We start from the raw sequence: 17,087 nt of genomic DNA on the forward strand, positions 1-17,087 counted from the left end.
GAAATAATCAAGAAGAAGGCTCTGAATTATGGCAGGTAGTTAAGGATACACAACCTGTAGAAGAAGAAATATGCCCACTTATAGAAGTTCCGAACCCTCAGGCAAGACAGGAAGATCACACTCCAACTATCTTAGTGTATCGACCCTGGACTCCGGAAGATATCCGGAAAGCTACAGAAGGGATTCCCCATCCGAAACTTAATTTCAGAAAATTTTCGGAAGATTTACAAGGAATGAGGCTAAGTTATAACTTAAATGGGGAAGAGATAGAAAAAGCAGTTCGACAGATTGTAGGACCAGATTGATACATGATTTGTGGCAACTGGAATCCCTGTGACGCTGCACAAAAACCTCTTCCACACAGCAGCGCAGAATTAGACACTAGAGTAAAGGGACTTACAGACCGCATCTCTGAAAAATGGAAACCTAGGGCAGACTGGACTTGCATTAATCAATGTGTCCAGCAGGAGGGTGAATCAGTTGACCAATACTTTGCTAGACTGTTAGAATGTTTTAACATCCACTGTGGAATGCAGGTTCCTGAAGATCAAAAACAAGATTCCCCATATGAACAGCAGTTAAAGAATGCATTTCTAAAAGGTAGTAGTACACCTCTAAGCAGTTTCATTACAAAACACATGGTTGACCATCAAACGAGTAGATTACATTCACTACTCGAATATGCTAGACATGCTGTAAGGCATTTTAATAGCAAAAAGAAGAAGAAGGCTCAGGTATTTTCCGTGGAAGATGGAGCAGAAGTTTATGTAGTGCACCCCGGGAAAAAGGGCAGGAAAAATACACAGGGAGGTAGGCAGTCTGATCAGCGATCAGAAGACTTTGAAGGACGTAAGAAAAGGGGAGAATGTTTTAAATGTGGTAAAAAGGGACATTTAGCAAGGGATTGCAGGAAAAATAAGAAAGCAACAACGAAAGATAAAGAAGGTGAGGACTGACTATATGATAGTCAGGAATCATAAGAAGAGACCAGTAGAGAAAGGACAAATGAGGATGTGAAAAGGGAAGTGGGAGGAAGTACAGGAAATCAATGACGGTGCAGAAGAAGATGAAGTACTAGATTTAACTTTATTGAGCCTGGAGCTCTATTTAGCAGATACAAAACTGGAAGTTACACTTTTAGTGGATGGCAGTGAGGTTACATTTTTGTGTGATTCAGGGGCATCACGGACCCTGATACACCCCTCCAAATTACCAGACAATTCGGAGTCACCTGATTACATATTGGTCAAAGCAGCAAATGGGCAGCTATACCAGGAGCCCATCTCCCGCAATATCACCATAACAGATCCTGTTTCAGGATTAACACAAATAAGTAAGATTGTAGTTTCTGCGAAATGCCCAGTAAATCTCTTGGGCAGGGATCTTATGCAGTTATTTGGCATAGCGGTGGTTCCAACTATGCAGGGCATGGAAGCGCAGCGACGAACGGACACCTTTATGGTTCAATCGGGGGGTGAAAACGTTTTATTGGTCCAGTCAGGACCTGGTTACGACTGGTCCAGGGACTGTGACCAAAGAACTGATGAACGTAGCCATCAGTAAGTTTGCCTCCCTGGACATTGATAAACAGCACCTGGTGCATTGCACCCTGTATTTTTGTAACACACCAGGGCCTGATAATGAGTATGAAAAAGAATTATTTAAGCATTGTACAAACAGATTGGTACTGAGAAACTTATACTGGGACGCAGAAGGGAATAGTGTAGCCAACTGTTCGCTGTCCCAGGAGTTTTTGACATTTTATAAGTCCAATCGACTACCACATGTAAGCTTGACCAAGAATAAAAACATACGGTGGGCAGACCTAGGGGAGAGAGTTACAAGATGGGAGAAACAAACAGAACTGGAGTTGTCAGGACAGGGAATACAAGTGCAAAAATTGAATTGGGTGACTCAAGCTAACCCAGCTGTACATCTGCAGTCTCATGGAGACAGCTGATGGATACTCCTGTTGACGGAAGAAGAAAATGCCTTATGAGATATACCAGAGACCCTCTGGTCAGCAGGAAAATCAGATGTAGGACTTATCCATACTGCAGGTCCAGTTAGTATTACACCAAAATCAGCATTTAGACCACAAAAAATACAGTATCCCTTAAGAAAGGATGCAGAGGCAGTAATAAAACCTATCATAGCAGCATTACTTAAGGGAGGGGTGCTAGTAGAATCCCCTGATTCTCCGTGTAATACACCTTTATTTCCAGTTAAAAAAGCCAATGAAGAATGGCGTATGGTTCAGGATTTGCAAGCTGTAAATGAAGCAGTAATACCAAGGGCACCTATAGTGCCGGATCCACACACCTTGTTGAATGACTTAAAACCTCAACAAGAATATTTCTCAGTGGTAGACATTAGTAATGCATTCTTTTCAATACCAATACACCCAGACAGCCAGTATTGGTTTGCATTCACGTTTCAGGGAAAAAGATACACATATACGCGATTACCACAGGGATATTGTGAGAGCCCTACTATATTTTCACAAGAAATGTCAAGTAGCCTGGCAGGATTTAACCCAACAAAGGGTAGTCAGGTCTTACTTTATGTCGATGACAGTCTATTAGCAGCCCCCACCCTGCAGGATTGCAGGGAAGATACAGTAGCACTTCTACAATTTCTAGCTGCTGAGGGGCACAAAGTGAATAAGAGCAAACTGCAACTTTAGAAAAAAACAGGTAAAGTACTTGGGATATGTAATATCCAAGGGAGGTAGAACTTTAGATGAGGACAGAAAAGTGGCAATTTTGCAGGCACTGAAGCCCACCACCAAGAAGGAAATTATGTCCTTCTTGGGAATGACTATTTTTTGTCGGAGCTGGATTCCAAACTATGCCTTGGAATCTGCACCCTTAACTGACCTTATTTACAAGACACCTATGGCAGCGCAGGACTTGTTACAATGAACAATGGAGGCAGAATCTGCTTTCTGTAAACTGAAACAGTTAATAGCCTCCTCTCTAGTTCTGGGTTTGCCTAATTACCATAAGCGTTTTTTCCAGACTGTAGATTGCAAGCAGGGTTATATGACATCAGTACTAACACAACAACATGAGGATAAGCAACGTCCCATTGCTTACTATTCATCACAATTAGACCCAGTGGCACGATCTTTGCCACACTGTGTGCAGGCAGTAGTGGTGGCAGCAATGGCAGTGCAGGCTTCGGTTTCAGTAGTCTTGTTTCACCCACTCACTCTAAGGGTACCTCATGCAGTCGCGATTATTTTATTACAAGAAAAAGTAGCATATTTCTCTCCTGCTAGACCATATTGTTGAGCCAACCTCATAAGACAATTGAATGATAAACGACCTTAAACCCTTCTACCCTGCTCCCAACTCCTGCAGACGGCACACCACATAGCTGCCTGCAAATAATTGAGCAGAAGACATTACCTAGGAAAGACCTCACGGATGTCCCCTTGGATAATGCCGAGGTGACATACTACGTGGATGGCTCGTGCAAAAGGGGCCCTGCAGGGCAGAACCTAGTAGGATATGCAGTAGTCTCTGATACTGAAGTTATAGAAGCAAAAGCTTTACCGCATCATTTATCTGCGCAGGCAGCAGAACTGATTGCTCTGACACGAGCATGTACCTTAGCAAAGGATAAATGTGCAAACATCTTCACTGATAGCCAATACGCTTTTTCCACTGTACATGTGTTTGCACAACAGTGGAAAAACCGAGGAATGATAACATCTATTGGCAAACCTATAAATCATGCGCAGCTTATTTTAGATCTCTTAGAATCTATTCAATTGCCTCGAAGGGTAGCTATTTGCAAATGTACAGCTCATACTAAACAACAGGACATAATTTCAAAAGGTAATGCAAGAGCTGATGCAGCTGAAAAACAGGCAGCTACAGAAGTATTCCTTCTAGATAAGGAATTACAACCCTCTGAAACCTTGAATTTAGATATGTTAAAAACAATGCAGACACTCACTACGCAAGCAGAAAAACAGCGATGGATGATACGAGGAGCAAGCCTCGAAAAAGGACTGTACATCTCTGAGGGAAAACCAATACTACCCTCTAACTTGTTCCGCTATGCGGCATTGTTGAGCCATGGGCAGTGCCATGTCTCAACAGGGGGGACTGTACAGCTGGTGAACCAGGTGTTCACAATGTACGGATTTACAAACTATTCTAAAAAATTTTGTTTAATGTGTCAGATCTGTAACAAACACCATGCACAGGGGGCGATAAAGCCTAAGCAAGGGAGTTTTCCCACACCACCATACCCGTTTCACACTATTTGTATGGATTTTATAGAACTAAACAAATGTGAAAACAAGAAGTACTGTCTTGTCATTATAGATATGTTCTCCAGGTGGGTGGAAGCTTTTCCAACCAAAAATCCAGTTGCAGCTACAGTAGCAAAGGTACTTGTCAAGGACATTATTCCTAGGTTCGGTATTCCGGAAAGAATCTATAGCGACAACGGTACGCACTTTGTAAATCAAACCATACAGCAGCTGAGTAAGTTTTTCGGTATTCCGGAAAGAATTTATAGCGACAACAGTACGCACTTTGTAAATCAAACCATACAGCAGCTGAGTAAGTTTTTTGGTATTTCTCTCAAAATTCATTGTGCATATCATCCGCAGTCTGCAGGGCTGGTTGAAAGGCATAATGGCAAACTAAAAAGCAAACTAAGGAAATTGATAGCTGAAACAGGAAAAACCTGGCTGTACTGTTTACCTCTGGCATTGTTGAGCATGAGAACTGTCCCTACAGCAAAAGGACTGACTCCTTTTGAAAAGCTCTACGGAAGGGCTTATTACACACCCCAATGGAAACCTCTCATGTCATCAGACCAGGAAACTGATTTTACACTAGCTGAATATATGAAAAAGTTGTCGAGTTCTAAACATCTGTTGCAGTTTAATTCTGTTTTAGGTCAGAAGCAAGCCAAAACATCGGAAGTGACAGTGACGCCAGGAGACTGGGTGTGGATTAAAATCGTGAAGCGAAAGAACTGGGCATTGCCAAAGTGGGAAGGTCCCTACCAGGTGCTTCTTTCAACACCTACTGCAGTCAAGATAGCAGAACGGGCTTTGTGGATACACCTAACGCACTGCAAGTTGATGAGAAACTTCGAATTGGACAAAGACCTTACCTCTCCATCGGGACCCTAAGCACAAAAGTCTGGCTACAAAGGGGGGTCAGATCAATAGGAACTGATCCATCTCAAACCCAGTGAAGCAATCATCGGTGCTAAGGTCCTGTAGGGCAGAGAGTAAGATCACGAGTCCAAGTAAAATGACTGAATCAAGAAAATATCTTTTTGGAAGAACCGGAGAAGACAGAGAAAATACGGAACAATCATTTCCACAGAAATATTGCATGACCATCCTACTGATCATCATGGTAACAATAATCTTTTTGTTATGGCCATTTCTCTTCTCTGTTACGCAAGTAGAATTTAGTAAGTGTGAGTGGCACCCGGACTTCAATACTTACCAGGCAATCAAATACGTGTATGCTGAAACCTTCAATGTTTCGAATTGCTGGATCTGCACAGCTCTACCAACAGCATATGGGGGATTACTGCTAACTTCAGTTCCCCTAGGGGCTAATAAGACCTGGGAAAACCTAATTCATGACACATCGAATGTCACATCAGAAGATAAAGTAGCATTACACTTGTCTATTCGTCAAAAGGGAACTGTGTGTTTTCATAAGAATGATACAGTCAGGGTAGGATGGAGCCATTGCAATGTAACAGTTCCTTATAGATGCTACACTAAACCTGATAACACCGGATCTTACTGCAATACAAACTATGATTCGTTTTTTGAACTGATGCATAGAACAATTGAGGAAGTAAAACGTGATTCTGTTCTCTACAAACAACTGTCCATAATTGACAGAAAAATGTTTCACGCAGGACAAGGGTATGTTTATAGTAAAGTTACCACTAAAGTAGAAGATTGTTACTTTATATGCGGAAGAAAAGCATATAAATGGCTACCTGAAAACTGGTCCAGTAGCTGTTTTTTGGGGTACCTGGTTCCAGTCATACGACACACGGCAGTCTTACCTCAAGGGAAAATTCGGAATGTCCGAGAAATTAAGAAGCCTGCTAATCCAGTGGGACAAATCGATGCACCCTGGAAAAAACATCATGACTTAGGCCCTGGGAATAGCAAAGGACTGTCGCACATGGATCTGGGTGATGACATCATATCGTGGGCAGGCATAATACCAGCATATGGAGCAACGAAATCGATCTGGGAGCTGAGAAAATTATCTAAACTTCTTGAAATAATGAGAAATGCAACCTTTTCTGCCCTAGAATTGGTAACCGATGAACTAAATGCCATGAGAACAGTGGTACTTCAAAATCGCATGGCTCTTGACTTCACCCTAGCGGCGAAAGGAGGTATGTGTGCTTTAATCCAGGAGGAGTGCTGTTCTTATATTCCTGACAACAAACATGAGATAGACAACCATCTTGAAGTAATTCAGCAGGTGTCGGCCATGACCAAACCAGGACCAAATCCATTGATGGACTTTTTCCAGAAATGGTTTGGGGGTTGGGGCAGCATCCTGATGAACATTCTGATTGCCATCTGTGTAGGGATAGCCTTACTGATGGTGTGTGGATGCTGCTGCATCCCCTGCATGAAAGGACTAGTTAAGAATATCATAGACGCTTCAGTTTCAGAAACTTTATATCAGGATGCTGAATTCGAAGAATTACTCAAAACTGAAAAAATGCTTTCACAGGCTTAAACTGAATGACTCTCTAACTGCAAATCCTAAGTAGGAAATGGTTATGAGAAGAAAAACTGTTTATGCTTGTTTTGAAGGTAGAATAAAGTATTAAAAGGGGGGAAATGTTAAGAAAATGTATAACTGCAATGTGCAAGCTTAGATGTATTTAGGGTTAAAAAGAAATTAATATGTTTATTCTGCTTATTCTGTGTGAAATATGTGCAGCTGCAGGAAACCTTGATAAGAGAACATTTGACGCCTGAAAGTCTACCATAGTCAGCAGAATGTGAATTGAGGCCAGGTTTGTATCTTGACCCTAGGCAAATGTATCATATCAAGAACTGGACAGCTGAAGAAGTGTAAGAAACAAGAGAGGGCTGAAATAAGCCCAAGCCAGGTTGTTTTTCTCAAACATGTTTTTGCAATATAGCAATTTTCTGACCATGTCAATGGTAAATCTAACAATACCTTCTTGTGCACATGCAGAAAACTGTATAAGAACAGCATGCTGAACTACGGAAAATCAGAAAAACCTTGTAATTACATGCTTTGTCTCCTTGCTGCAAGTAATAAAGGGTGCCTTACTTGAACCTTACGTGCATTGATCTTTGTGTTTTCCTTTACACTTATCCTCAGCTCTGGGGAGGGACTGAAGTTGCAAAATATGAAATTCACCAGTTGAATAAGATCTCTTATGATGCGACAAGTTTTCAGGATGGTGTCCAAACCTACATTCCTTCTCTTAATATGGAGTATGAATCTGCACTGTGTTTGTTCATATCCCACACCAAATTCTGATTGATGTACTAAAGGAGAAGGAGTGAGGTTTCAACTCCCTTTCATACATTTCAGGGTAACGTTACCCTTATCTCTTTCAGAGTTTTAGGGAAACCCTATTCATGGGGTTTCACCTTCATGAACTAGGGAGAAGTTGAGGGGAGTTCCCTGACATATTAGCAAAGCATCTTCCATCAAGACAAGTGGCAGGTTTGCACAAAGGAAGGGCAGCACTGAGACTGGTGGGAACTATTGCAATTCAACTTAGTAACAAGATTCTGAAAATAACAGGAAATGTGTAAAGGTATGATGGTTTTGTAGCTATGGACAAGTCACTGTCCAATGCAATAACCTCATCCACAAGCATGAAAATAAAACTGTGAAGTTCATGACTTCCATGTGGTCCAGGAAGTGAATAACAGTCAGAATGTAAACCATTTATTATAGCATTATAGCCTTACATAGGCCACCATAACTATGACTTCTTGAAAATTTTCTATGAGCAGAAATGACTGAAACTGAAACATGTCCAGCTCTGTCCCAATAAAGAAATCATCTAGCCTGAGACTAGAGTGGACTTATCTCATTCCTTTTCCTGCAAGACCTCCATTGCAATGACGAGTACCTGGTGCACACTCTAGGCTCAAAAGAGAGATAAAAACAGTAATTAAAGCAAAGCCCTCCCAGAGTAAACTGAAAGAACTTTATGTGCAGACCTCAGCCAATGATATGCTAAAAGACATCTCGCTTGTCTAGTGACACACTCCAGGTACCCTACAGCAGCAACAGCATGACCTGAGTGGATAGTCACTATCCAGAATTGTACATGACCCAAGGCTCCTCATCCTTCACTCCTATACAGTGGTTTACCAATTCCTCCGGAAAATGTATGAAGCCAGTCCATTGCAGACTTCATGATCTGGAGTCTTTGTAAAGGAGGGGAACAAGAGAAGTATTCATTGTCTCTCTGTTTTTGATACCAGGACCTTAGGATCTGCAGAATCAGCTTTCTAGGAAGACTGTGAGGGGCAGCAGACACTTCTCTAGCGAAAATTCATCCAAAGTGTAAGGCAAAGAGAAAATGGTAGATAAGCATAGGGGGTAGGAGATGAGGACCCAGTGTTCAAAACAGTGCATACCAGAGGTGACACTTGGTCATGAAAGGTCAGTATGAGGCCTTGCAGAGTATGGCATCAAACTGTGCTCCTGAGAGTGGGTTTCTGTATAAAAAAGGAAAAGGCCCATCAGATACCAAGCAGTACACACAGATGTCCTATATGTGGGACACTACTGAAGACCCAACTAGTGTGGAAGGACCTTTTGAAGTGATCTCAACTTATGCAACAAGCTTTTCTCAACTTGCAGGGAGGTCAGTGGAGTAGACTCTCTGTTTCCAAGCTCAAGCACTGAAATTTCACAATAAGAATCAATCCATACAAGTTAGCTGGGCACGACCACACTTCAGGTACTTGAAACTGGAAAGGTCAGTGCTGACAGCCCACAATGCACCACCCACAGTGGTTGTCTCATATGCATCTCTTATTCTCTTCTTATTCCTAGCTGACAGCATGTGTGAGCTTCATCCTTTGCTAGGAAAGGAACAGCTCATATCTTCTGAGGAACAAAAGACCATTTCATTGGTAGGCTTCACAAGTGAAGACTTTGACTGATGTATGGCCTTTGGAGCCTCTAACATCTCCTGCCTATTGGGCACTGTTTCAATAAAACATGAGGGAGCCTCCTACTGGTCCATTTTCTACAATATTGCAGACCTCAAGCATGTCCCATCATGCTTTTCATGCCACTGAATGGCAATGGTACATGTGGCAATGTTTCATGCCATGCTTAACTCACTGAAGGCAGTCCGTGCAAGTACTAACTTGTAATCTGTTAACAATACAGGAACACTGAACATTCACCCATTTTACACAGTTTACACAATACATGTTATATACTATATACAGGGACTGATTAATAAACTGTGTGGAGTAGCAGAAAATAATTGGGACATGCAGGGGTTGGATATATCCAAGTATGTACAACATAAAAGGTGTGCAAGTCCTCACAATCAGCTGAATAGATCAAAAATGTGCTGAAATGGGGATCTTGGAAAAGGAAAGCCAAAGAGTTACTCACTGCAGACAGTCTCTGAAATCAAATAAGTTACATCTAAGAGCAAATGAAATTGTATTTCTTGCTTTTCTAACAATGGCATTTATAAAAATTGCTGTACTTCGTCAATCTATATATTAGTCACCAAACAAAGAATAAAGAATACTTTACTTGTATTTCAAAATTTCACTGAACAAAATGGTAACCATTATTATTATGTAAAAGGGCTGGCCCACTCAAAATCCAGCTCTGAGTTCCTTCTCTGTTTTACTGTACCTTTTTGTTTGTGGACACACCATCTTCACAGTCAAATACAACGCAGTCCACATTTAAAGTAGTTAACTTCTGCATCTTCCTCTCATCATTTCCAGGTACATATAGCACTGCTCTTCTGGGAATATATTTATGATGCACTTGAGAATGATTTGCAGAGCCGAAGGTTTGCATCCATTTTACACCCAGGCTAGAGAAGGCACAATATTTCCTGTACAGAAATATGAAAAATATAGGACTTAGTTTCTGCAAAAGATATTTCCTTTTCTAAGAAAAACTCTACATTTTAGAAACTGAAACTAACCATAATGAAAACATAACAGCACTTTTACAAAATACTGGCAAACTTGAAGATTTAACACATATTTATACTAGCCAAAACATATGAAGAAATGTTTTTAAACATCTGCACAAAGACTTCCTAAGCAGCACATTTATATCCACAATACTAAGTATCCCTACAGCTATACTAGTCCCCCAAATACCTTATAACCCCTAACTTAACTTTTACCCACTTCTTATGAGGAGCACTAGTCAATGCATAATCTCATTACCCAACCCAAATGACTGAAACATCTAATAATTTCAGTCTGTCCTCTGCTTTTAGAACAGCGACACAAGTGCTATACTACTAAGTACTACATGTGATATACATGTACTAGGGCCGCCACGGTGCTGCCTCACAGCAAGAGGTTCTCCGTTTCGATGCTCAGATGGGGTGCCTTCTGTGTGGAGTATGCATGTCCTCCCTGAAGTCACATGGGTTTCCTCCGGGTTCTCCAGTTTTCTCCCACATTCCAAAGACATGCTGCAGGAGGACTGGACATTCTAAAGTGGCTCTAGGTGGGAGTGTGTGCATGTGTACACCTTCTGTACAAGACTGGGCTGGGCTGGCAACTCAACACCGTAAAACTTCACTGCCAATCGTTCTGCGGACTGTTGTTCCTCTGTGGCAACCCCTAATGGGAAAAGCTGAAAAAAGAAGATGATGTGATATACACGTACTACATTACAAGTACTATAAATTATATAAGCATCTTATTCACAAGACTCAAAGCACTACATGCTAATTAGATCTGCCATAAGGATACTACCCATAAGTCTTTCATGCTCCAAAGTCAGACCTCTGTTTCATTACTCACACAGAATAAATGTGCATCACCTTTTACTAAAACTCTGGCACAGCTCCCACATACCTAATGTTGTACTGATATTACAAAAGCAGAACATTCATACCTATAATATACATTAAGTCTGTCTGCACAGTTTTAACAAAGGAATATACCTAAACACAGCCACAAAACATCTCATGACCAAAGAACCAATGATCCCACTTAAAATGTAAAACTACTTTCCACAATGACATTTTCATTGCAAAGTAATGAAAGTAAAATTCAAAATGCTGCATATTTTATACATTACTAAATATGACAGTATAGGTGTTATGCAATTTGCATACTACTTCTAAACAAGTCTGCATCTTGTAATAACACAACTAACATAAACTATTCTGCAAACCACCGTTTAATTAACTTGTTGAAGTATGGTTCCTAAGCACATAAGAGAAACGATGTGTCCATTTTCATGATCTCTAGATTTAACTTCTGGCATTTTCATTTGAAAACTAGAATCTGAATCACTAAGCAAACTAATTCAGAAATCTCAGAATAATAATTCTTCTGTTACTGTGGTACACTCTATAACTACAACTCTCCCATATGCATTAACACATTTATAAAGCATATTATCTTTCGCATGATGTTTGAGAGATGCAATGGCCAACAAGTTCTTTGCTACTTTTCTAACAGGATAAACACAATGTACACATCTGTCTGTTTTTCTAGTTTAAACTTTACTAATGAAAAACACAACTGCTTTTTGTGCTCGGCACTCTGTGATAAGGTACAGCCTTATTAAGTGGTCTCAAGTGGTTAAACGCACTTGCGTTTTGGCCTTGTGTCTCCCAGTGAATGAAGGAAAAGCATTAATTGTCAATGACCCTGTGCCCTGTCATGGATTGCTGCTTACAAAGTTGCTACAAGTGTGATACTGGCTCACCACTGTAGGCATGTGTTCTCTTCAGTTAACTAAAGTAATGGGTATCACTAACTACACTGTAACCGAGCAACGAGATACATTTCCTAAAATAATAATAATAATAAAGTACTGTAATGTATGCAGCTTATCAGCCAGTTACATGCAACCTATTCCAAATAAGTAAATCTATATTTAAATCTCACTCAGCATAAGCACACTAAAAACTGAATTTGAAAAATAAAGACCTTTAATTAGAATGGTTTGTTTCATACTGCCATACTCACTGGGTAAAATAATGCAAATACAGTGAAGAAAATAGTAAAGATGTAGCTGATTCAACTGCCTTATTCTGAAATTGTCATATTACATCAACTAAGAAATGTGCTGAAGTTGGGACTGCATCCCTTTGCTAAGGATTGTTTTTAAACAGATGGTTTGGATTACTATCTTCAGATCACAAACTGTTTAAAAGGAGACTAGGTTACTAAAATGTAAAGTACCATTCAAAATACAAGCATAACAGAAAATTGTCTCAGACAAAACATCCTCTATAAATTTCCAAGTTAAGATAGTGAGGGTATGGTGTAAAAGAACAGTACTGCATTCAGTTTTTATACATGTTATATTAGCTCTTATTTTATACCTGCTGTTATCTACAATATCTGTCCAAGAATATTTCAATGTGAGAGCTAACGTATTCAAGAAGTATTTCAGTGCCAGATTACAGGCAACTGTCTTATCAGCCTCCCATGTTTTAAACAGAATGTTAGACAGCAACAAAGATACTTAAATCTACTACAGTATTAAGATGGAGTAACAAATTAAAGAACAACAAAAATGGGCAGAATAATCTCTAATTAAAGAAGAAATATATTTTCTGTTTGTTATAAACACCAGCAGGCCTTATACAAACATTTACAGCTAATGACAGTGCCAAACTAAGCATTTGTCCAAGAAAAGCTACTACCAAAGTGTTTTTACTAATAAAGCTACAGAGCATGTGTTTTATCACACACACTAATAATGCCAGTTATAGCAATAAAATTTTAATTATTTGTTCTGTCGACTTGTTTCTCAAACAATTACAACTAATGAATGGCTAAAATAGCTTGGATCATATATGTCTAATTACAGTCGAGTGCAGCTTTCTCCTGCATGTACATTTCAATTTACCTCTGGGGATAATGTTTGTTGATTACATTTCTTTATATAGCAAGTGAAAAAAGATTGTCCACTCAAAGAAAGACTAAGTGTTCTCCTTTCTTTCTTTGTTCTCACAAGAAGCTAAAGTCACTTCAAGAGCCACTTAATCTCATCATCCATGGTTACAATTGCCTTACAGCATCAATCAAACAGAATCTGAACTAAGATGATTCAGCTATATTGTGTAATTAAAAGCAATTCAGGTAGTTATTGCTTCAGGCACTTTGCAGGTCCAAGTACATAAAATGGCACTGCAGGGATCCTAAATACTGTAGTGTTTTAAATTTGGTCAGCAACAATATCTCACCGAGAAAGGGGGAGGAATATGCAAAAACCTCTCCTAGTGTGTATTGTAAACCAGAAAAAAGGGGAGGAACTGCTTGAGTCTTCAATGACAAAACCTACAACTCCCATAATGAAGGGAAACAAAAAAGTAAATAGGAAATTTAGAAAGAGAAAATAAAATAAAAATAGAAACCTAAATTGAAGCTTACAAAGTCAACACTGCTGCAGGGTAAATGTACCAATAACCCCGCAGAGAACCAATTTGAATGATATATCTCATTGGAGACCACATTTTAAAAACAGTGCACATGCAATTTAGTTTTTTTTTTTTATCCCCAAAACAGTACATACCACTTTTGTAAAAGAGTGTCAATCCTTGGTTTATACTGATATACTCATCCCATCTCACAAGAAAATGCTTTGATAACAGGGCTTTTAACAGTACCCGAAACAAATGCTGATTTGTAAATGGTTAAACAAAGCCGTATTTGGAATCTTTTATTTTCAAAAGCAGATGATTTATAAGGTGAAACACATTATTGTTGAACAGACTTTTTCTTTTTCCAAGAAAAACACAATAACAGTAGTATCAATACATTAGTCAGGTCATATTCAGTACATTAAGCAGCACTCAACATTAAAGAGATGACTTTCAAATTCATCTGCATTTATACCAACATGTATTGAGTAATAACATGATTTTGAGCTGCAATATTATTCCAGGAACACACTGAGCAGCGTGACTTAAGAAGGCTGAATTGAGTTATACCTACAATTCAATACATAAAAAAACTTCATTACAGTTACAGCACAGTTGTTCTGAAACTCTTTAGAAGGATTATTCTTCTGAGTTTTAAAAAGACAAAATAGGTAGAATAAAACATGCTCAATATTTAGCTGAATAATTAATTCCTAGAGAGGTTCACTTCAAACTTTTCTTCAGCAAGCAGTTTCATATGCACACTGACTCAGTTACCATTGCTTAATAATTTCACTTTTAATTCTGAATATTAAAGCTCATGCTGGCATCCCATTTAGAGGTACAAAAATGACTATCCCATAATGAAATCACAGTGCCTCAGTTTGTGACATCACAGTCCTTACAATGACAGCAGGCAGTGAAGCAACTGCCATCACACATTTGCTCTGCTGGATGCAAATACAGTCAGTTTCAAGAGATTTTGTGAAAGTTTATTGTATAATCTTAAATTAAAAGTTTTGTAAAGTGGGTTTTAGTTAGCTGGAATTCATTCAGTTTCACATGCAAGGGACGGAGAGGTCTCATTCCTTTATTTTTAAAGACAAAATAAATATGGCTCGTTAGCTATTATTCAGCAATCAAGTGGATTACTTGCTTAACTGAAATAGGAAACAAGTTAACCAAAAAGTGTGTGATTTAAGTTAGAAAGCATTAATATAAATACAATAAAGGTATAGTTTACTAATATACCATCATTTTGTAAATAAAAAAACAAGTCAGCATAAATATGTATTCATCCCCAGAAGTATTCTTACTTGGATTCAAAACTCCTTGCCAGATATATTTTTGGTTGTATCACCTAGCTATACACATTTTCTATTTTACAAAAATAAATGCAAAACTACTTTAGAAATAAACAAATGAAGTTACATACATACCACAGGGTGGTAAAATACCCACCTCCTTGCAATGGCTTTATGAGTTTTCCAAAAGGTCAAATGAAAATGAAATAGCTCCTGGTATGAGACACTGCCACACCTTGGTGGTATGAATATAATACTCTAAAGCAGCTTGTCAAAATACATCATTCTGTATCAAGTACGTGCTATTACGGCAATAGTTTAACTTCAATATTAAAACATATTTTCACTTTGAACTACTTATCTCTGCAATGCGCTACCACTTTCTGATACAGTCTACTAACCGATCAAGAAATTACTATTGAATTACTATAAACATGCAGATTTGTAATCTCAAGTATGTATTTTATGCTCAACTGACATAAAAGCAACAAGTAAAGTAGTAAAGCCAGAAATACTGTGATATATGTATTTTATCTGCCAAGTGGTTAGATGTTCTGGTATTTGCACAGACCTGGTCTAAAATCTGTACTAAAACATGCACTCTTTTGTGAAGCTCTGTAAAGCATTTATGTTTAAAATGCTCAGAGCCAGACAGCACAGTGAATAAAAATGCACAACTATCTGCAAAGTATGGCTGAGCTGGTCTCACTGAGAACTGTTTACATTTCCAAACAGACTCCATTTAAAGAAAAATATACTTTCACCTAAACAAATATATTCCTGCTGTTTTAGTAGATTAAAAAGTATATTACGTTTACTTTTGTCTTCCCTTCTTTCTTCATCTTAAGTTGTATAATATAACTGTACTCAGTCTGGTTGTGTGCTTAAAACATTTTACAAACCCAGTAGTAATGCTACAGTGCATCATACATACTTAGTTACTGATGGAAGAATGCTGCTCATGAGAATACAGAAACTATCAAGAGCAAGCAGACCTTATTATGATTCAGGAATCTGTAGATAATATGCCTAATTACCATAATGAGGCATATCGGAAAATACTACATTGTTTTCAAAAGTTTTTCATTGTATAGGTTCTTTAATAACCATGCAAACACACCACTATACTCCACCACTTATTTAAGAGTAACCACATTGTTAAATATCATAAAAATTATGTTTCCCACTAAAGAACAATAGATATTTGGTACATTATTGTGTGTCTCAGAATCTGGTATCTTTACTCTAGGAATCAAGGTTGGACACACAAAATATCAACATTTTGCACTAACAAATGCATTTATATTGAAAACGTTTCTGCTATCTACATTTCAGTTTTGTTTCTGTTTATACATCATACTGAATACCACCTGGTTACCATTAGAATAATTAATACATTTTAGGGGGTAAGGTAGCCAAGTGAAGTAAGACAAAAGCTTTTTAGTGGAAAACCTAACTCTTAACCTTTTTATCTCCAGTAGGTCTTATTCTAAATGACATCTTCTGCATTGCTGGGCTTCATCAATAGTTTCTCAATCAGAAAAAAAATAATGACTGCAGTAATACACATACATAATGCCTAGCTGCACAGTTTGCAAAGTAGACAGCCATCTTTGTACAACACTGTGATATTAGAGATGAAAGAAGTGTAAATCTGGTTGTAAATATTTCAGCTGTATTAAATAAATAATCTTTCTTCCCAGGGTCTCCTCTCTGTTGAAGTGTTTGACCAGTATGACCTACCAACTTATCAAAACTGAAATAAACAGATAAATAAAAGCTCACTGTCATTACTATGATACAGTCATTAGCCTTGTAAAAAGCATATGTACGATTTGCAATTTCCAGTGCATCAAAATAATACAATTATTTTTTGCTTCTAGCTTTAGAGGCTTCTAGAACTTGTTGTTCAATCAAGGTAATAAAAATAGGTCCAAGATACATTCAAGAAACCATATAGTATCTTTCAGAAATGACCAAAAATCACACTCTGACTGGACCACAGGACAGTGCCTTAATCAGCTGAGACGTCGTCAGAACAGAAAAATGGAACAAGCATGCACACACCACTCATTAGGACAGTTTATAACACATTTCTCTCAAACACAAAGTCAGTTTATTTTTCACACACACTGCATGATGAAGTGTCAATGA

At 38.5% G+C, this 17,087-nt stretch overlaps 1 protein-coding gene across 1 annotated transcript in view; it reads right to left on the bottom strand.

Moving 5' to 3' along the window:
* The window catches only part of CLYBL (citramalyl-CoA lyase), a 2,235,763-nt gene that overhangs the window by 1,128,963 nt on the left and 1,089,713 nt on the right, over positions 1 to 17,087 (bottom strand). The window contains exon 3 of the mRNA XM_044071228.1: positions 9,909 to 10,116. Within this exon, the coding sequence (XP_043927163.1) occupies positions 9,909 to 10,116 (208 nt within the window). The remainder of the gene's footprint in view (positions 1 to 9,908; positions 10,117 to 17,087) is intronic.

This window comes from Protopterus annectens, chromosome 5.part0 (assembly GCF_019279795.1).
Source record: "Protopterus annectens isolate FY-2018-M chromosome 5.part0, PAN1.0, whole genome shotgun sequence".
NCBI lineage: Eukaryota > Metazoa > Chordata > Ceratodontiformes > Protopteridae > Protopterus > Protopterus annectens.